This window comes from Ranitomeya variabilis, chromosome 1 (assembly GCF_051348905.1).
Source record: "Ranitomeya variabilis isolate aRanVar5 chromosome 1, aRanVar5.hap1, whole genome shotgun sequence".
NCBI lineage: Eukaryota > Metazoa > Chordata > Amphibia > Anura > Dendrobatidae > Ranitomeya > Ranitomeya variabilis.
This window is the reverse complement of record NC_135232.1, coordinates 151,433,876-151,456,026: the sequence shown is the minus strand read 5'-3', so window position 1 is coordinate 151,456,026 and position 22,151 is coordinate 151,433,876. Positions and strand designations below refer to the sequence as shown.

Sequence of the window (22,151 nt, the reverse complement as noted above, 5' to 3'; positions counted from 1 at the left end):
CATCCTTGCCACCGGAACGTGCCGCTTGCATGGACCGGCCGGAGGAGCGGGAAAGGCGGCGGAAGGTGAGTATGTAATGATTTTTTATTTTTTTTAACATTAGATGTTTTTACTATTGACGCTGCATAGGCTGCGTCAATAGTAAAAACTTGGTCACACAGGGTTAATAGCGGCGGTAACGGAGTGCGCTACCCGCGGCATAACGCGGTCCGTTACCGCCGGCATTAACCCTGTGTGAGCAGTGACCGGAGGGGTGTATGCGGGCGCCGGGCACTGAGTGCGGGGAGTAAGGAGCGACCATTTTCTTCCGGATTGTGCGCGTCGCTGATTGGTCGTGGCAATGGTCGTGGGCGTTTTGCCACGACCAATCAGCGACTTGGATTCCATGACAGACAGGCCGCGACCAATGAATATCCGTGACAGACAGAAAGACAGACAGAAGGACAGACAGACAGAAGTGACCCTTAGACAATTATATAGTAGAAGTTAAAAAAAAAAAAAAATGGTATCGCTGTTTTCAGAAATGTCCAATCTATCAAAATATAAAATAAATTTATCAGAGGTGTAAACAGTGTAATGAGAGAAAAAACATCAACCAATCCCAGAGCATGAAAAATAAAAGTATTACGGGTCTTGGAAATTGGCAACAAAAAACAAAAACTTTTTTGTGTAGAAATTTTAGGTTTTTTTTTTCATCACTTACAAAATGTGTAGTTTATTTTTTATTTATCTGCATATTCGAACTGTCCTGTGGAATCATATTGCCAGGTCAATTTTACTATATAATGAACATGGTAAATAAACAGAACAAAAAACAAATGGTGAAATTGCACTTTTCCTGCAATTTCACTGCACTTGGAACTTCGTTCACGTTTTGCAGTACACTATATGGTAAAATCAATGGTGCCATTCAAAAGTATATCTCGTCTTGCAAAAAACAAGCCCTCACAGCAGTATTGACAGAAGGATATAAAAAAAAAAAAAAAAAAAAAAAAAAAAGATATTGCTCTTGGAGGAAGGGGAACAAAAAATGCACACGAAAAAAAGAAAAAAAAAAGAAAATTGGGCATGAACGGGTCAGGCATTGTGCCTTGTACCACCCCTCAAAACTGTAGGAAAAGTTTTGTTTTCTTGGAAGTAGAATTAACAAAAAAAAAAAAAATCGCAATTCTTCATTTTTTCCCCCATTTTACTTTTGTTTGTCATTACACATTAGGCCTCTTTCACACTTCCACTTTTTACAATCAGTCACAATCCGTCAAAATGTTGAAAAGATGGATCCTGTGCAGATTGTAAAAAACGGATGCACTGTGTCCGTTTTTTTTTGACGGATCCGTCGAGGCTATGTGCACAAGATTGGGTATGCGTCTTTGCCGCATTTTTCCGCTGCGAAAACGCATACACAACACAACCCAGGTTAAAAATAATTAACAAAATAAAAAATCGTGATATTCTTACCTTCCGCCGTCCCCCACGGCCTTCCTGATGCTCGCGATGCTGCCGGCAGCTCTGGTTCCCAGTGATGCCTTGCGAAAGGACCCGATGACGTAGCAGTCTCACGAGAACGCTACGTCATCACAGGTCGTCTCGCAAGGCATCACTGGGAACGGGAGCTGACGGCAGCATCGCGAACATCGGTAAAGCTGCGGGGGGACGCCGGAAGGTAAGTATATCCCATTTTTTTTATTTTTTTTATTTTTAACATTATATCTTTTTACTATTGATGCTGCATAGGCAGCATCAATAGTAAAGAGAGAGAGAGCGAGAGAATTTCCCTGACGGGAAATTCTTCGGCGCATGCTCAGTTTGAAAAGACGGCATCCGTAGCTGGATTCCTGCTTTTGACAGTCAGCGACAGATCCTGAGACGCTGAGCGATTTTCCGACATACAGAAAAAACGTTCCTCTGTGCGCTGTCTCCGCCCGACGGACAGCAATTTTAAGATGGATCCGGCGCACGACGGTGAAACGGAAGGCCATCCGTCACAATCTGTCGCTAATACAAGTCTATGAGAAAAAAACGGCTCCAGCAGAAACATTTGCTGGATCAGTTTTTTTTTTTTTTTTTTTTTTTTCACAAAATGACGCATTGTGACGGAAAATGAAAGACAGAAGTGTGAAAGAGGCCTTAGCCGGCGTGGTGGCTCCGTGGTTAGCACTGCAGACCTGCAGCCCTGGGATGAAATCCCACGCAAGACAACATCTTCAAGGAGTTTGTATTTTCTCCCCGTGTTTGTGAGGGTTTCCTCCGGGTACTGCGTTTCCTCCCACACTACAAAGACATAGTGATCGGGAACTTAGATTGTGAGCCCCAATGGGGACAGAGACGATAATGTCACTAAGGTGCAGTGGAATTACTTGTGCTATATAAGTGAATGTTTTTTTAATTTTCACTTTTGCAGGATTTTGTTTTTAACATCCATGATAGAATGAAGAATGAAAAGTCCTTATTATGGTTCATGGCAAAATCTGCTGATTTATGCAGAAACTGTAGGAAATCACCATAAACTGCTTACCTTTGATGTCTAACTTCCATTTTCATCTTTTGTTTTGGTGTCCGATCCCCATGTCTTATTACAGCAATTACACAACGGAGCTCCATCCTTAAAAACAAAATGTTATCTCAGTTATGTTAAGCATTTTTCTCTCCGTTTTAAAGGGACTCTGTCAGTTGGATCCAGCCTTCAAAACAGTCTACAGTGGCTTGAAAAAGTATTCATTCCTCGTGAACTTTTTATTTTCACATTTTTCATTTTTACACCCACAAACTTACCGTATATTCTCGAGTATAAGCCAATCTGAGTATAAGCCGAGACCCCTAATTTGGTCACAAAAAACTGGGAAAACTTAATGACTCGAGTATAAGCCTAGGGTGGGAAATGCAGCAGCTACTGGTAAATTTCAAAAATAAAAATAGATGCCAATAAAGGTAAAATTAATTGAGACATCAGTAGGTTAAGTGTTTTTGAATATCCATATTGAATCAGGAGCCCCATAAGATGCTCCATACAGTTCATGATGGTCCCCATAAGATGCTAAGATGCTTCATACAAAAATATGCCCCATATAATGCTGCACAAAGGTTAATAATGGCCCCATAAGATGCTCCATAGAAACATTAGCCCCATACAATCCTGCATCTAAGTTGATTATGGCCCCATAAGATGCTCCATAGAAACATTTGCCCCATACAATCCTGCATCTAAGTTGATTATGGCCCCATAAGATGCTCCATAGAGACATTTGCCCCATTTGCTGCTGCTGCGATGTAAAAAAAAAAAAGAAAAATTACATACTCACCTCTTGATCTGAGCAGGTGGGGACACCGGCACTTGCGATATTCACCGGTCCACCGTCCCGCTCTGTCTTCTGTCTCTCTGCACTGACTGTTCAGGCAGAGGGCGGCGAGCACACTAAACACGTCACCGCGCCCTCTGACCTGAATGTCACAGCCAGATGACATGGAAGACGGAGCGGCGCGCAGCAGTGCAACGGGGACAGATGAATATTGGAATGCTCACCCTCCCCTGTTATACTCACCCTCCTGGTGCGGTCCTTGTTCCTGTGTTCAGCGGTCACTGGCACCGATCATTAATGTAATGAATATGCGCTCCACACCTATGGGAGTGGAGTTGCGTCCATATTCATTACTTTAATGAGCGGTACCACGTGACCGCTGAACACAGGAAGAGCTGCGAGCGCCGGAGAAGCAGGGTCATGGAGAGACGAGCTGGGAGCAGGTGAGTATGATTTGACAGCTGCTGCTCCCCTCCCCCACCGACCCCCTGGGACAATGACTCAAGAATAAGCCGAGAGGGGCAATTTCAGCCTAAAAAAATGGGATGAAAATGTCGGCTTATACTCGAGTATATACGGTAAATGTTTTGGATTTGGATTTTATGTGACCTACCAACACAAAGTAGCAAGTATTTGTAAAGTGTAAAGGAAATGATGCATGGTTTAGTAATCATTACAAAAAATTACATCTGAAAATTCTGAGGTGTGCAAATATTCAGCACCCTGTAGTCCGATACCCCAATATAAAATCTAAGTGACCAATTGCCTCCAGAAGTCACAATTAGTAAATTGAGTCTACCTGGGTGTAATTTATTCTCAGTATAACCACAGCTGTTCTAAAACTAAACCTCTGAGGCTTTCACAGAACATTAGTGATCAAACGGCATCGTGAAAACCAAGGAACACACCAAAATGTTGTGGAGAGGAGTAAAGCAAGGTTAAGTTATTAAAAAAAAGTAGCCCAAGTTCTGAACATCTCATGGAGCACGGTTTGATCCATCATCCAAAAATGGAAGGAGTATGGCACAACTGCAAACCTACCAAGACATGGATGTCCACCTAACCAGACATCCCAAGCAAGTAGAGCACCAATTACAGAAGCAGCCAAGAGGCCCATGGTCACTGAGGAGCTGCAGAGATCCACAGCTCAGGTGGGAGAATCTGTCCACAGGACAAGTATTATGGTGGAGTCAGACGGCTGTATTGCTCGCGTGATGTATTTCTATGCAGCAGTCATGCTAAGGTTAGGAGAGCCGACAGCACGAGCATTGCGAGCAATACAGCCGCCTGACTGCGCCCTTAGACGCATACTCCACAAATAAGGCCTTTACGGGAGAGCGACAAGAAGAAAGCAATTTTTGGAAAGAAAGCCATAAGTTGTCTGTTTACAGTTTTCAAAAAGCCATGTAGGGCACACAGCTAGCACGTGGAAGAAGCGTCGTTTTGACGCTGCACCGACCGCAACAAAATGCACCATGCTGCGTTCAACGCAGTTCGGTGCAGCGTCAAAACGGCGCATGCGGACGCATCTGTATACATCCGCATGGCCTGCGTACCCAATGTTAAAGATCGGTACGCAGGACGCATATGCAGACGTAGGCGGAGCTGAATGGAAGAGGTGCAGCAGTGGGCGGGGCTTAATGGAGGAAGTACAAGTAAGTACGCAGCCCTCCGCAGCTCTGCCCAATGCAAATGTGAACCTGGCCTTAGAGGCTGCAAAACAATTTGAGACTAGGGAGGAGGTTCATCTTCCAGAAGGACAACGACTCTAAAGTATTTGGAGAGCTACACTGGAATGTTTCAGATCAAAGCATCTTCATCTGTATGAATGACTCAGTCACAATCCAGACCTAAATCCTATTGAGGATCTGTGGCAAGATTTCAAAATCCCTGTTCTCAGACACTCCCCATCCAATCTCACTGAGCTAGTTTGCAAAGAAGGATGGGTAAAACCTTTAGATGTGCAAAGCTGGTAGAGACATATCACAAAAGAATTGTAGCAGTAATTGCAGTGAAAAGGTGGTCTTACAAAGTATTAACTCAGGGGGGCTGAACACAAATGCAAGTCCAAATATTTAAAATATTTAGAAAACCCATGTATTTCCTTTACATGTCACAAACACTTGTTGCTTTGTGTTATTATATCGCAATATCCACATTTTTTCGTATTACACTCACAAACGTAAATATATTTTCATTTGGAAGAGTTCATGGGGCATGAATACTTTTTCAAGGCACTACATATGGGCATGCAGGTCAAAAAGTAGAATTAAATTATACAGAGATCCCTGTAATCTGATGTTTTATTCCAGAGAAATCTATTTTTTTCTTAAATGTAGATGAGCTGTTAAGACCTATGGGGCGGACACTGATCTCTCTGAGAATCCACCTCCAGAGATTATTGTAAATGAAAGGAGGCGCTACCCGTGTGATATGTTAGACCGCACACATCTGCAGGTTCAGCTCCATTTCAGTATGCAGCTCACAGACAGCCAGTGCTGAAATATTGCAGAAATGCAGCAGAGCTGTGAGAGCTGCAGCTAATGTGTTTGTAAGAAGACAATGTTCAGTCCTACTGTTCTGCTGCAGTTACATGTCTCACACTTGCATGAGACTATACAGACAGAAATTATTTTAAGTATAAGGAGGAATCTCCAATCAGCGTCCTTTCATAGATCTTAACAGGTCATTTACATATTAAGACATGTGGATTTCTCTGCAATAAGACAATCGGATCGCAAATATCAAGGTATCGCTTTATCGAGCTTCCTTTAACCTGCATGCCCATATAGGAGGGTTAATTCCAGGTATGTATGACGGTTTCTCAGCAGTCAGGCTTCAATGATGCAGAACAACAACAAAAAAAGGTACAGGAAAAAGGGTTAACATCTGACATGTGCACGGCCAGTGCTTAGTATCAACTGCGAAACCTCTAGCATATATCAGGAACATTTCTTTATGAAGTTGGAGAGCAGATCCCAACCAGGTTTTCATATATCAGTAGATGAAGACATTTTCTGCATAAGTCTAACAAAGCATGAAATGTGCCATGCTCCACCACATGATACTTTCTCCACAATTTCCTATTTTTTCCTTATGGAAGATAACATAATAAAAATGGCATCTGACAGCATTAGGAGTGCAGTGTGGTGCAGTGTGCATGAGACTTAAAAAAAGGATTTTGCTATATAATCTGAGAGCTGCATGATGTAGGGGCCGAGAGCCCGATTCACGTGATGTATCACTTACTAGGCTCTGTGACGTTTCAATAAAAATCACTGGAAATTATCACTAGAAAACTGCAATGTTGTCCTCTTGATGTGTAATCCCACCCCCACCACGGATTGTCAGCTTTTTGGGTACACCATACATTGGCAGAAAGCAGCCAATCAGTGCCATGGACGGGATTATACAGAACTCAGTATTCAGAGAACTGACCCAGAACAGAGAAAACAGGGATTATATAAAAAAAATAAAATATTATTATATCTTACTATATAATTGTCTAAGGTCCATTTCTGTCTGGCTGGCAGCGACCAATCAGCGACAGGCACAGTCCGGCCACAAATTGGCCCCTCCCTACTCCCCTCCAGTGAGTGCCCCCTCCATACTCCCCTCCAGTCAGCACCCACATAGGGTTTTAGCAGTCCGTTAACGCTGCCATTAACCCTGTGTGACCAACTTTTTACTATTGATAGTAAAAATATATAATGTTAAAAATAATAAATAAAAAAAAAAATCATTATATTCTCACCTTCTGGTGTCCTCGTCAGCCTTTCCCGCTCCTCGCGATGCTCTGGTCCCAAGAATGCATTGCAGCAATGACCGGAGATGATGTAGCGGTCTCGCGAGACCGCTACATCATCACGTGTTATTGCTGCAAAGCATCACTGGGAACGGAGCGTCGCGAGGAGCATCGCCGAAGGTCTGGGCTGGGTCCGGAAGGTGAGTATATAACTATTTTTTATTTTAATTCTTTTTTTTAACAAGGATATGGTGCCCACATTGCTATATAGTACGTTGGCTGTGCTATATACTGCATGGGCTGTGCTATATACTACGTGGAAACCTTCATAAATAAACTACATACATATTCTAGAATACCCAATGCGTTAGAATTGGGCCACCATATAGTGTGTGCGCACGTGTATATATATATATATATATATATATATATATATATATATATATATATATATATATATATATATACACATATACACACACACACACACATATATATACATACATATATACATACACATATATATATATATATATATATATATATATATATATATATATATATATATATATATATATATATATATATATATATATATATATATATATATATATATATATATATATATATGCACACACACACTCACCGGCCACTTTATTAGGTACACCATGCTAGTAACGGGTTGGACCCCCTTTTGCCTTCAGAACTGCCTCAATTCTTCGTGGCATAGATTCAACAAGGTGCTGGAAGCATTCCTCAGAGATTTTGGTCCATATTGACATGATGGCATCACACAGTTGCCGCAGATTTGTCGGCTGCACATCCCAAAGATGCTCCATACAAGGCAGGATGGATCCATGCTTTCATGTTGTTTACGCCAAATTCTGACCCTACCATCCGAATGTCGCAGCAGAAATCGAGACTCATCAGACCAAGCAACGTTTTTCCAATCTTCTACTGTCCAATTTCGATGAGCTTGTGCAAATTGTAGCCTCAGTTTCCTGTTCTTAGCTGAAAGGAGTGGTACCCGGTGTGGTCTTCTGCTGCTGTAGCCCATCTGCCTCAAAGTTCGACGCACTGTGCGTTCAGAGATGCTCTTAGGCCTACCTTGGTTGTAACGGGTGGCGATTTGAGTCACTGTTGCCTTTCTATCAGCTCGAACCAGTCTGCCCATTCTCCTCTGACCTCTGGCATCAACAAGGCATTTCCGCCCACAGAACTGCCGCTCACTGGATTTTTTTTCTTTTTCGGACCATTCTCTGTAAACCCTAGAGATGGTTGTGCGTGAAAATCCCAGTAGATCAGCAGTTTCTGAAATACTCAGACCAGCCCTTCTGGCACCAACAACCATGCCACGTTCAAAGGCACTCAAATCACCTTTCTTCCCCATACTGATGCTCGGTTTGAACTGCAGGAGATTGTCTTGACCATGTCTACATGCCTAAATGCACTGAGTTGCCGCCATGTGATTGGCTGATTAGAAATTAAGTGTTAACAAGAAGTTGGACAGGTGTACCTAATAAAGTGGCCAGTGAGTATATATATATATATATATATATATATATATATATATATATATATATATATATATATATATATATATATATATATATATATATATATATATATATATATATATATATATATATATACACACACACACACACACACACACGTACATACCAAGCAGACTAGTGAGATGTCACTGGAATCAGGGTCTCAGCCTGTACATCATGCTGCTTTCATTGCATAGCAAAACCCTGGTAACAAATTCCCTTTAATTGACAATATACACCTAAAATCAATGTATATTCTGATACCATAACATTTTTGAAACAATTGATTAATAATTTAAAAAAAATACTTTTTTTCAGCCAAATATATTTATGTTATGAGGAACGAATATACATTTTTGGTATCAAGGTTTTTTCTCTCTCAATTGTCCTACAAGTATACAGGACAATGGCCAGAGGACACTACTAATCATCCCCCTCCATCTGCTTATACTAATCTGCTATCACAGATGACCGGGCGGCACGCAGTCTCTGCTCACATGGTCCCAGATGTTGTGGGGACGATGGGTATGTCCTCTGCTTCCAGTGGTATTGACCAGGGAATCTGGAACTGAGGAGCCAGCTCACGCATCACGATATTTCTGGAACAAAGAACATGACAAGGAATTAGCAGAACAATAGAAAGGCTTACCAATCATTCATTATTTTACTTTTTACTTTAGTGCTAATTTCAATACAATAAAGCACCCACGTCACGGTCACTGTATAGGGATCTACTCTAAAAATACTATTTAATTTCTACATCAGGTCAACATTTAAGAAATCCAAAATCAGGCGAGTCAGATTACCAACATTAGAAAGGGACATACAATCTAAAGAGTTCTTAATATGAGGTTTTCATACAATTAAAGCCTATTGGACACCATGAAAAAAATGATCTTCATGTTAGTGTTTGTATGTCAGCAGGTCTGAAAATGAAAGCCGATTACAGACTAGATTGTAGCTTGATCCAAGTTTTACATTTTTTTCTTGTGGGATTGTCTCTCTCAGTAATCAAGGCTGGATGTGAGCTGTGTGCATCCAGGGTGTCACTGTCTTCAGTAGCTCATGTATCCTCACATCTTCTGTCCTGCACCTATTCTTCTCCGTGAGCTTACGTCTCTGTAGCCCTATTTCTCTGCTCCCCTGAGACAATACTTTCCCTAAGGCCGCATTCACACGTTCAGTATTTTACATCAGTATTTGTAAAGGTACCGTTACACTAAACGACTTACCAACGATCACGACCAGCGATACGACCTGGCCGTGATCGTTGGTAAGTCGTTGTGTGGTCGCTGGGGAGCTGTCACACAGACAGCTCTCTCCAGCGACCAACGATCAGGGGAACGACTTCGGCATCGTTGAAACTGTCTTCAACGATGCCGAAGTCCCCCTGCAGCACCCGGGTAACCAGGGTAAACATCGGGTTACTAAGCGCAGGGCCGCGCTTAGTAACCCGATATTTACCCTGGTTACCATTGTAAAAGTAAAAAAAACCACTACATACTCACATTCTGATGTCTGTCACGTCCCCCGGCGTCCACAGGGTTAAAACTGCTTTCGGCCGAGAGCTTCCCTGCACTGAGTGTGTCAGCGCCGGCAGTAACAGCGGTGACGTCACCGCTGTGCTCTGCTTTACGGCCGGCGCTGACAGTCAGTGCAGGGAAGCTCTCGGCCGAAAGCAGTTTTAACCCTGTGGACGCCGGGGGACGTGACAGACATCAGAATGTGAGTATGTTCTGTTTTTTTTATTTTAACTTTTACAATGGTAACCAGGGTAAATATCGGGTTACTAAGCATGGCCCTGCGCTTAGTAACCCGATATTTACCCTGGTTACAAGTGAACACATCACTGGATCGGCGTCACACACACCGATCCAGCGATGACAGCGGGTGATCAGCGACCAAAAAATGGTCCTGATCATTCCCCAAAGACCAACGATCTCCCAGCAGGGGCCTGATCGTTGGTCGCTGTCACACATAACGAGATCGTTAGCGGGATCGTTGCTACGTCACCAAAAGCGTGACGTTGCAACGATATCGTTAACGATATCGTTGTGTGACTCAGCCTTAAGTCAATACCAGGAGTGAGTGAAAAACGATCCCTCCGATTGTTCCACTCCTGCTTACAAATACTGATGTAAAATACTGACCAAATACTGAGCGTGTGAACGTGGCCTTAGCCACACTATGAAGACAGTTGTACCACAGAGCTCGAGCACTGATGATTTGTAATATTTTGGAACATTGCTCGGCTCTATTAAAGACCTACACACACTATTGAAGGAAAATGATAGAACATCTACAAATCAGTGTAAATGTGTACATAACTTCTAAAGGGAATCCGTCGGCAGGTTTTTGCTACCTCATCTGACAGCAGCATAATGTATGGGCAGAGACCCCGATTCCAGTGATGTATCACTTACTGGGCTGCTTGTTGTCATTTTGATAAAATCCTTGTTTTCTCTGCTGCAGATCCAGCAGTTCTCTTGACTACTGAGCTCTTTATAACCCCGCCCACACCACGGATTGGCAGAAAGCTGCGAATCAGTGATTGGGGTGGGGATATACAGGTTTAGTAGTTCTCTAGTGATAAAATCACTGTTTTATCAGCAGAAGATTATCCAAACTACACTAAGCAGCCCAGTAAGTGACGCTACGCTTGAATTAGGGCCTCTTTCCCTATGTTATGCTGCTTTCAGTTTAGGTGGCAAAAACCTTTTGACAGATTCCCTTTAAGACTACTTTAATACAAAATTTTATTAAATATAATGGTAGACAACAATTAATCACAATCTTACCCTAAAATCTTGGCACAGTCATCATAATACTTCATGGAGTTCTTCACAAAGCTGAATCCATTTACGTCACAGACATAAGACTGACCACTTGCACGGAGCAAATCGAAGCCGCATACAGTTTGCTGTTAAGAGAAGGGACATTTAATAATCGACCCTCTTCGTTGCGCTCACGTAGACGTTTGAGCACGTTTGCCGCTGCTGCACACTGATCTCGCCTCTCCACGTGTGGCAATGGTTGCTATTACATAAGATTACTACAAATTAAGGCTATATGCACACGGTATTTGGTGCGGAAATTAGTGCACCATTTCTGCTTCTCTTAGGCTACGTTCACATTTGCGGTCAGCGCCGCAGCGTCGGGCGCCGCAGCGGCGCCGCATGCGTCATGCGCCCCTATATTTAACATGGGGGCGCATGGACATGCGTTGTGCTGCGTTTTGCGCCGCATGGCCGCAAGCGTTGGACGCAAGAAACGCTTCAAGTTGCATTTTTTTTGCGTCCAACTTTCGGCCAAAAAGGACGCATGCGGCGCAAAACGCAGCGTTTTAGCGTGCGTTTTGCCGCGTTTTTGTTTGCGTTGTGCGCTGCGGCGCCGACGCTGCGGCGCACAACGCAAATGTGAACGTAGCCTTAGCAGGAAAAATGCAGCGTAAAATCGGAGCCTTGTTAATGCATTTTTGGTGCAGTTTTTCCCCACTCATTAGTAAGTGCGAAATTCACAGCAAAAATGCTGAATGAACTGACATCTCCTCCAAATCTGCAAGTCACAAATAAGCAATGTGTGAATGAGACTTTAGGATTCTAAGGAAAACCTTGAGGTTTTATTACAAAGCTGCATTGAAGGAGGACCTGTCGCCAGCATCTAATCGAGGCTCATATTCACACTCCTGCATTGTGCGGTTCCTCAATACATGACAATGGAGCGTTACCATTGGCCTGGTCACAGGGTTGTGTGCCTACACCGTCTAACCTCTCAACAATGAGTGGACAGTGTCCCACCTGGTATCGCCACGTTCTCCAATCATTTCATGAAGAAAGGACAGAGGAATGGCTTAAAGTAGTGTTTTGAGAAAAAGGGGGGCTTTTTAATAATTAAAAGTGACTTCTAGCAGTGGGTCCAGGGAGGGGAGTAAAAAAACAACTCCCCTCCTAGTCTGGTGCCAGGCTTCGGTAGTCAGCATTGCATGTCCCTGCGGTCTGCTGAGATCAATATCCAGGCGGGCTGGATCAATGGCCACTGATCGGCAGCAGCGTTCACATTTTGTCCCAGCCGGGCCTAAAGTGCAGTTGACCTAGCTGAATGCCAAGGAATGGAGCGCTGAGTACAGAGGAGCGGTGCTGGCCCAGGAGGCGATTATCAACTATTTTACCGCCTTATTAGGCCCAATAATAAGTGGAAATATTGTAGCGGACAATAACTATAAAGTACACCCCTGCTGCTGGCTGCTACTTCGCCTCCTGAAACAAGACAGGGGCGTTTATTCCAAAATATGTTATTATAACGTATAAATAAAATTCTTCAGATGTGAAGTAGACGTGTGATTGCATTCTGTTTGGACAGTGCCCATCATTTTCATCTGCACCACACCACAAAAATTTTGGGTAATTTCCATTGATGACCTCCTGATAGACCGTTAATATGTAATTATTGGTTACATGCTTGGTTGCCAATACAAATAACTGGCACACAACTTATTCCTTCCAAAGACCATAATGCAAAAAATAGGGAAAAAGGAAAAAATGGGAAGAAAATAAGTCAGCTCACCAATCCCTCAACAGTGCAATGATGTCCACGCACGGAGGCGCCTTGGTCAAGGGCGTAGTCCAGAGCCAGAAATGAAAAAGAAAAATAATCTCCAGCATGGATCTTCTAAAAAGTCAATTTATTAGAAACACTTTAAAATGCAAACATTTGCAAAAAAGAGATGGGGGTCCCAGGTGGTCAACGCCGACGCGTTTCGACCATCAGGTCTTAGTCATGGCAAGTTATTTTTTCTTTTTCATTAAAGACCATAATGAGGACCTGGGAGCACTCATCACTGGTGCGATTCCAGCAGCTAAATAGGAAAGGGTTCTTTACAGTTAGAGCAGTCAGACTGTGGCATGCCTGACCACAAGAGGTAGTAATGGCTGACACTATGACAGCCCTTTTTAAAAAAAGGACTGGATGATTTCCTCAAGACTCAGAACATTGTGAGTTATTGGTAATTTAGTGACAAAATGTACAATTGGTGGAGAAAGGTTGAACTTAATGGACCTAGGTCTTTCTTTCAACCTACATAACCCCTAGGACCCCACCAGTCCGTCACGTCTTTGTAATAACGGCTTTCACGAGATAAAAGGAAGTCCACATGTGCTGCAGATCTGAGTGTGAGTAACAGAATAGGGTTTTCTCAATCCCATCTCTATGTCATGATCATTACATAGTGGGAATGCTGTTCTCATTGTCCTCGGCAATGCAATCATCAGACTGGAAGAGTGGAGGGTGCAGAAGCTCCGTGCGCGGTGACACCAACACTCAGCACAAATGTGATATCCCGCCCAGCAGATAAGACACTCTGCACACAGTCTCATTTCCACACAATGGCCAATCACCTTGAATGCCAGGCACACTTTCCAGGCTATTAGTTTCTCTCGGGCGTTTAAAATAACAGGATATCGAACTTCTTTGCCTTCACTGTCCCTTTCTACTTTGCCATCCAATGCGGGAGACTTCCGAGCCTCAGCGTGGGCATAGTCTGGCCCCACAGTATAAACCTGCAAAACAAAAGCAAACAGTGAGTGCCAGTCTGACAGAAGAGCGGACCCCCAGTGCCCTCCTCACAGGGAAAAGCAGAGCACCATTGCCTAGTCTGCGTGAGAAGCAGAGCCACCATTCTGAGTGAGAGGATATCCAGGACAAAGCCATGTTCATGACATATACACCGGGAAAAGCTCCTAACATATCTGAAGGGTCTAACCGATGTCTATCATCCGTCACTTAGAGACTTCCATGTTTAGAACATACACGTATGTGTGTGTGCGCATGCATGTGTGTGCGCATGTGTACTCGTGTATATATACACACATACATACATACATACATACAGACACACTCATATCCCCACTTAACAGATCCATTATGTTACAGGGCCAAGCGGGAAAATTAAAAAAAATGCATGATCTACTGTGCTAATCCATACTACATACAGTATACAAACACGTGCCGGATAGATGGAAGCCAGAACGGCATTTATTTTTTGCCTTCATCTGCCAATAGGGCCCTATGGACATGTTACATTGGGAGCTTTCCTTGCACACACTAAACGTAAGGAAACATGTGGTGTGAACACAGCCCAGAAGAGTAATACAATACCTTGACATCAGTGCCATCCGTGGGCATAAACTCCTCATAAATATAAGCCCCAGTCTTCCTCACGCTGCTTTCAGGTGAATATACGCTGCTGCGACTGCCAATCTAAGAAACAGAAGTCAGTAAAGGGGTCAGTACAGAAGGGGATCTACCATGACACATTTAACCTCCGCTAGGTTCGCACAGACTCCCAACTTCTGCCAAGTGTTACAGAGAAGTTGCATTACGGTACAAAACAGAGGGTAATGTCACCTTTCGGAAAAGCCTTTGGCTGCCGCCCCCGGCAGATGTTGGGTAGTAGATGTAAACATTATGATCCTCCGCGCTGACCGGCTTCTCTACAAAAGGTTTCTGGAAGATTTCCCCATTCACCTCCACATGATCCTCACCTTCTATTAAATTACATTCTGAAAAAAAACAAAACAAAAGGTTTCAGATTGTAATCCAAAGCCAACAACCTAAAGGTCAACGGCGTGCGCCAGCCTTATCAATGATGACTCCGCCACCATCTGCTACTGTCTCAGGATTGATGGTGGAAACTTACAGACCTGCGTTATGTGCAAATGACGCTTTACTGCACCTGCTGAAAATGCTGCGCGCACAAGGCGCTCATCAGCCTGACCACAAAGTCTCCGCATCGTGCAGTCAGTCATGGAACAGGTAAGGAAAACACTCATTCAATCATGAGAAAGGGCAAAAGCCAAAGTTTTCTAACACACTTTAGGGGGGTGGGGTATACAAATGATTAATCAGGGCCAAAGGGAGTTTATCACCCCAAAATGCCTAGTCAAACTAAGCCCATAATCACATGGGAGACTTAGCGCCTATAAACCCCACACCTTTCACCTTCGTTATGAATAAAAAGCATTTTGTTTGAAATGCGAAATTAAGGTGGTCCATGTACCCCTGCCATGGCCATGAGATTTGGTGCAGTGTTCTGCCCCCTCAATCAGCCTGGACCGTCACTTTCCTTTTTGTTAATCATCTTCATCTAATCATCATCACAGAGGGGGAGGAATGGTGCACCAAGACGACCAATCTGCACAGAGATGTAATAGGAGATAGATAGATTTTTTTCTAGAGGTAAGGCCCTCCCCCCCCCCCAACCCCCCGACTTAGGCTAAGTTGTGGTCGTGATTTTGGGGGGACAGACTCCCGGCCGGATTCATTATGTTTCGTCAGGGTCCTCATAATGGCACTATAAGGCTATGTTCACACAATACCAAATTTTTACACCCATAGGAAAATAATGGGTTAGTGCAAAACGCAGAAAAAAAATAAATAAATAAATAAATAGGTAAGGTCACAGTTTTTGGTGCAAAAACAGAAGAAAGTTAAATAAGGCTTTTTTTGAGATGGGGTGGGGGGGCACTAAAACTTTATCAACACGCACAAGTTACAACAAAAATTAAACAAAAAACACTGCAGCTTCTTTACTGACAAGAGAGCAGGTTTTGCCTGAAGAAAAAAAAGTGGAGCAAAAGAGCAACGTGTGAACATAGCCTTGTATGGACAAGATATGACAAGGGCAGGATTTCTTCTCCGGGAAAGGCTCTCAATCAATGACAATAAGCCGATGGTGGGACTGTGGGGAGAAGTAAAATCTGAAGTAATGGATGAAAATTTGATCATTTTTCACTATCAAGTCTATAGTCTCCACCTGCTGAGGACCATTACAGGGCCCTGCTCATTACTTGTACTGCACACGCCAATTACTCTGTAGACAATAAGCCATCACTGGTATTCTGGTATCTACTGGCACACGGCAGCACAATGAGCTCAGCTTTATTTCTTGTCTTATCATCCTCACTTGTGATCTTATGACCGGTCTCACTGGTCGGTAACAACTGATGACAGAGCCCTAAAATGACCTGAATGTCATACTGTGATGACTGCAATGGCCCACACTACTAGCGAAGAATGTGAAGCAGCTGGCACCGTGCTCATGTGATATAATAGCAGGATGCAGATTTACTTAAGCGAAGAAAAAAAAAAAAAAATGTTATGGTGTCCGTCGCGCCTGCGCAGTAGCAGCTATCGGTTTGTATAGAGATCAGATAGCTGCTGTTGCACCATCTTGGTGGAGGACATTTCTTTTTTCTCCAGCAAGATGGCGCCGGCGCAACAGCAGCTATCGGATCTCTATACAGACAGCTGCTTCTGCGCAGGCGCCATTTTCAAAATGACTTTTTTTACCTCGCTCAAGTAAATCTGCAAAAAGGAATAAGTGCAAAGTACATAAGTGATTATGCTGCAGCACAGGTGCCATGGCCGGCACCTGCCTGCAGAAGCATTTTTTTTATTTTTACATTCATTATGTGATGGAATTCATTATGCAAACTAGGAGGCTGGTCATTTGATGGAGCAATAACTTGTCAGCAGTCTGCATTATGACTATACAAACAGAGCACCACATACACCAACTCCGCCTTAGGGAGCGAGCATATCAACATAAAACTGAAAATAAAGGTTAAGAAACAGCCACAAGACGGATTTCATCAACCCAGGTATCATTTTATTCAGTGTAACGAAGCCGACCTGACACTGTGAGTAGGTTACTGTGCACAACTCTGCTGACAGGTTTCCTTTAAATAAATTAAAAAAAAAAAAAAAAAAAAAAAAAGTGTGGGGACCCTTCTATTCTTGATAGCCAGCCCTGCTAAAGTTGACAGCCGAGGCCCGCATCCCCCAGCTTTCAGTTTTGCCTGGCTGGTTTTCAAAAATACAGGGGAACTTACATCGTGTTTTTTTTTTTTTTTAATTATTATTATTTATTTAGGGCGCAGGCGCCAGCTGATGAATACTCCCATCAGTCGCCGCCTGCTCTCACTGTTATTAGTGGCAGCAGCCTTAGGCTGATGGGAGCAGTAGTCCCATCAGCCAACGCCAGTGACCGGAGGTAAACTTTTTACCTACAATCATAGCTGCCAGCTCACGCTGTCATTGACAGCGTGGGAACTGCGGCTGTCTGACCGGCGGTAATGATTTTACCGCCGATCTGAAGCAGAGATTGCCGAGCTATCATGCACACACTGGATGTCCGGGAACTCCATCCAAGTGAATGGGGTCCGGGTACTGTTTTTTTTTTTTTTTCAATTGTTCGGCTCAACCTGCCGGACTTGAACATCCAGGGGTCCGCCCATCTCCCTTATTGCCCTTATGCGTATGGAAATGGTTTGATATCAATGGGGATTGACACCAAAAAATAAAGGACAAGTCAGGCAAACAAGAAGAGATTAAAGTATAGAACAAAAAAAATAAAAAGCAATCTGTGTGTTTATACAATAACTAGTCACAGGCTCTCTATGAAGAGATTGACTTTATGGAGTAATTCCCTTTTTACAGTCAACACACATTCATTACCCAGTGTCCCCGCGGTGAAAGAATGCTGCGAAACATCAGGAACACCACGTAGCAACAAAAGGCAACCTGTCGGCTGGAAACGCGCAGAATGTGGAGGTGGCAGCTATAACGTGTCAGTGTTCAACAAGTTATAAAGCAATACTCACGGAAATGGTCAATGTCTTACAGGTCAGAAATATGCGTGCTATATTGCTATACACAAGTATGACATCCACATACGCATCTTGCACTGAACCCGAATCACATTCTACATTAAAGGGAGTCTGTCAGTACAAAATAACTGTTCAAACCAAGCACAGGAGCTTGACGCAACCCGATGGCCTCATGGGTCAGAGCCCTCCAATCTGATTATCTGCATTCATCTTCCCTCTACTCTTTCTTGGTTGATAGCTCTGGCTTTAAAGCAGTGAGAGGATGGAGGAGATTGACGGAATCAAGGAGATGGGTTTGAACAGTCATTTTGTGCCAACTGAATTCCTGCAATTCTTATTGGAAGATGACCACACACTGCCTGTGCTCCAATAATGCACAGGGTTCGTAAAGGTGCCCACATGTATTACATGAAGGCTGCCCGAATGCTTTGATATCAGCAGCCAAGTAAGGATTGGGCACGCCCGAAGTCAACACTCCTCATGCTATATTGCTGCGGGAGATGCAAATGCCAAGTGTCCGACATGAGCTTCTCGGCCCCCCTTGTGTAAAGGGACGAGGGCAGATGATTATGGCGGAGCTCGGACAAATAGCCGCCTGCTCACAGCCATTTCGCATGATCAGCTGTAAAAAGGCAATGTGAACACTGCCCCATTGCATAACTGCCAACATTTCCCATCGTTTTCAGAGGTTACGTTTAGCTGTACATATTTTATCATCAAAAAGCACTCCGTTCACTCAAAATCTGGAATGGAAAAAAGCAACACTCTTTCTGTATTTAAAGGGATTGTCATGTCTTGTGGTGAAAGCCTGTAATCTCCTAGGGAATGCAGACTTATGAATCTTTACCCCACACCGTCATTATTTCCCAGTGTTGCCAGTGAGAGCGGGCGGTCACACGACTGCAAGTGTGCAATTGGAATATATGCGTTTATGTGCCAACTAGACGTGTCTGACCTAGCTCAATAGAAGTGAATGGAGAGAGTCCAAGCACGTCTAGTCTAAATGTGTCCCAGAAGTATGCAAATCGCTGACATATGGCTACATGATCGCCTGCAACACTGGTAAATCATGAGCGTCAGAAAAGGATTCAGAAGTCTGCAGTCATATAGAGCTATCAAAATACAGGAGTGTTGTATGCCCACCCCCTCTCTGATTGACAGCTCCAGCCTTATAGAGCCAGAAAAGGGTGGAGATGGAGGAAAAACATGTAGGTGGGGAGGTCCACGCCAAGGGGGCACTGAGCGCCTGTACGTAGTTTGTACGGTCATTCCCTTTACTGAGAGATCTGAATATTTTTTTCTTCCATAGGGCGGTGGAGTGGATTCCTGCCCCACAAATGCGTGTCTTGGGGTAAATAACATTCCAATTTACCCTAGAAAGAGACTTTTTATGCAAAAACGAAAAACCTACCACAACTCTAGCAGTAATGATGGACTGAGTAGCAGATAAATAATTCTACTGGAAGTAAAGAAATATTCTAAAAAAAAACTATTAGATCGCTACGTACCATCTGGTTTATTTGGATCACGATTAAGGACAGCATATCGTGGAAGCAAAATCCCCTCATCTTTAAGGATCCTGTAAACTTCCCTCCTGTTAGCAAAACACACAGATGTAAAGTCAAGGTCAGGTTCTGATAAAAAGCTTCCCAGGAGTTTAGCTGAAGAATGACCTCAGACAAATCACTTGTTCTTCTCCCTGGCCTCGCTAATCGCACTCTGCCCGGGACAGGAATCAGTGATGTGATTAACACAACAGCTCTTTAATATCAGAAAAATGAGTAAAACCAGGTTCCCAGGAGAGTAAATTGGAATATGCCATCCGAGACTTATGGCTACAAGCACCGACCTCAAAAGGAGGCAAGTACAGGCATTCAGGGGCATTCATCCTGAAGATGGTCTCAGCCCACCAGTAATAGATCACCAAGACCCCTGTGGCACTGCTAACGGATAAGCAGAGGAAAGAGGAAAAAAAACATTCTAAGCAAGAAAACGGCTTATAATTTGCCAGATTTCTGGAAACATATCTCTGAGCAGTAGTTAGGAGGTTGAAGATCCATGGAGAACCTTTTTTGGTTGCCTAGGAATATCGATTTCACTAATGTGATCTTATGAGAAGATTTTGATTGGATTTTCCTATTAAATAAAAAATCCTTCCAAAAAAAAAAAAAAAAAAACAAGTCCATCCATGTGGCACAATAGTCCTCCTCAGCAGAAGACCATTAGAGGTTCCTCACCTGTCTTGTATGTGATACTGTAAATTCAGGTCATTGATAACAAATGGATTCCTCAGCTTGGCGTAAGCTACGGCTTTATCCAGCGGAAATCCTAGAGGGACAAAACAAAAAAAGCGTTGTCAAATATGTGTTACATAGTAAGTAGGCATTCCAACCAAAACGGTGAGAGAATAGAAATGTGGATTAAGGCGCGTGAGGATGACCACTACATGTATGCTCTATACTATAGAGTCTATAGGGACATCATAGCAGGGACTCCCCCACTCAGAGCCGCCTCTATGAGCCCCTGCCCCTTGGGAGGCCACTGCCATCTGAACGGCTCTCGTGTAATAGTACATCTGGCTTTTCCTGCTAAAATCCACTGTCTGATGCTGCTGCTCAGAGCTGATCTCTGGGCTATTGCCCCATCGCTCCAGACGGCACATTTTTAGAGGGGTTCTTTCAGATGAAACATCCCCCTATAACAGCACTACATAAACATTACAGCCTATATCTCGCGGCTCATTTTATGCCATTTGAAAGGCAATAACCAGCAATAAACCACGAAGGCTCCAGGCCGACAAGATATTATTAGTACTAGGAGACTGATCAATATTCAGATTGAAGATATATGATGACCTGAAAGCTGCTTATGTGAATGAGGGCCCAATGGAAGGCAAGGACTGCTGCCATTCATCTTCCAGCTTTATTTTATGAAGGGGAAAAAGTCAAAACAGCAAGAGGACGGAAGAGTAATTGCCCCAGAGTCATCACTGGTGTCCAGGAGCACCTAAGCTTGCTCCTGACTGACAGCTCGGATCGGTGGCAGCATTGCCCTCCGGTGCTGGGAGCCAAGACAGCCGTACATCAGCAGCGTAGGAGACGAGCACTAAAGATGGCCGGATCCAGGAGGCTCTGCCCACACAGGAGACCCTGCAGAGGTGGCTGGTCATCTAGGCAACGAGCAGTAAACTGCAGAATTAAAATAGCTCACCATGCTTGATGACTGGCAGGACTTTTAATTCCAAGTAAATTGCAAAGTTATTTTTATTTTTCCTACCCCAAACTTATCTCCCCAGGGACATCAGGCAACTTAAAATGCTACATGTTCAGCATGGTTGTAGAACTGGCCGAAATTACCGGAATCCACCAAAAACTATTGTGGAATTCTGTTTGCTTAAAGTGTAACCGACATTTTAATTTTTATTTCAGAAATCAATATGAAATCACTTGAAAATAAGCGACTTCGCAATATATCTCAAATCTATTCCACCAGGATTAATCAATCATTCAATCTCAATACATGGGTAAAATCTGTATTCAGCGTAGAGAGATTTTCATTACTGAGATAGAGGACAGTTGGTGCTCATAAAACTCTATGGAGAATTGCAATGGTCCTTCATGTCATCTTACAGCAGAATGCCTGTGTCTGCGCCTCCCTTCTCTATAGGATTTTAAAACGACCACCTGCCACCTCCTATGGACAGCGGGGGGCTCCAGCTAGAGGCAGACAGACATTCTGTGGGGTCTGTATTCACTGCAGTCAAATTTTACCCACGAGTTGACAATTTTGAGAATGAACGCTCTTTCCTGGCGGAGAAAGAAGCAGATTTCTCTAATAAGATTTATTACAAAGTTTTTGTTTTAATGTGTATTACTGAGTTACGGAAAAA

At 43.4% G+C, this 22,151-nt stretch overlaps 1 protein-coding gene across 9 annotated transcripts in view; it reads right to left on the bottom strand.

Moving 5' to 3' along the window:
• The window catches only part of PPIP5K2 (diphosphoinositol pentakisphosphate kinase 2), a 132,001-nt gene that overhangs the window by 74,387 nt on the left and 35,463 nt on the right, over positions 1-22,151 (bottom strand). For all 9 annotated transcript variants that reach the window (XM_077289823.1, XM_077289840.1, XM_077289850.1 and 6 more), the window contains 8 exons: positions 20,500-20,590; positions 19,771-19,856; positions 15,000-15,154; positions 14,751-14,852; positions 13,991-14,152; positions 11,396-11,517; positions 9,095-9,196; positions 2,516-2,602 (listed from right to left, as the gene is read on the bottom strand). In XM_077289823.1, coding sequence (XP_077145938.1) covers positions 2,516-2,602; positions 9,095-9,196; positions 11,396-11,517; positions 13,991-14,152; positions 14,751-14,852; positions 15,000-15,154; positions 19,771-19,856; positions 20,500-20,590 — 907 coding nt within the window. The remainder of the gene's footprint in view (positions 1-2,515; positions 2,603-9,094; positions 9,197-11,395; positions 11,518-13,990; positions 14,153-14,750; positions 14,853-14,999; positions 15,155-19,770; positions 19,857-20,499; positions 20,591-22,151) is intronic.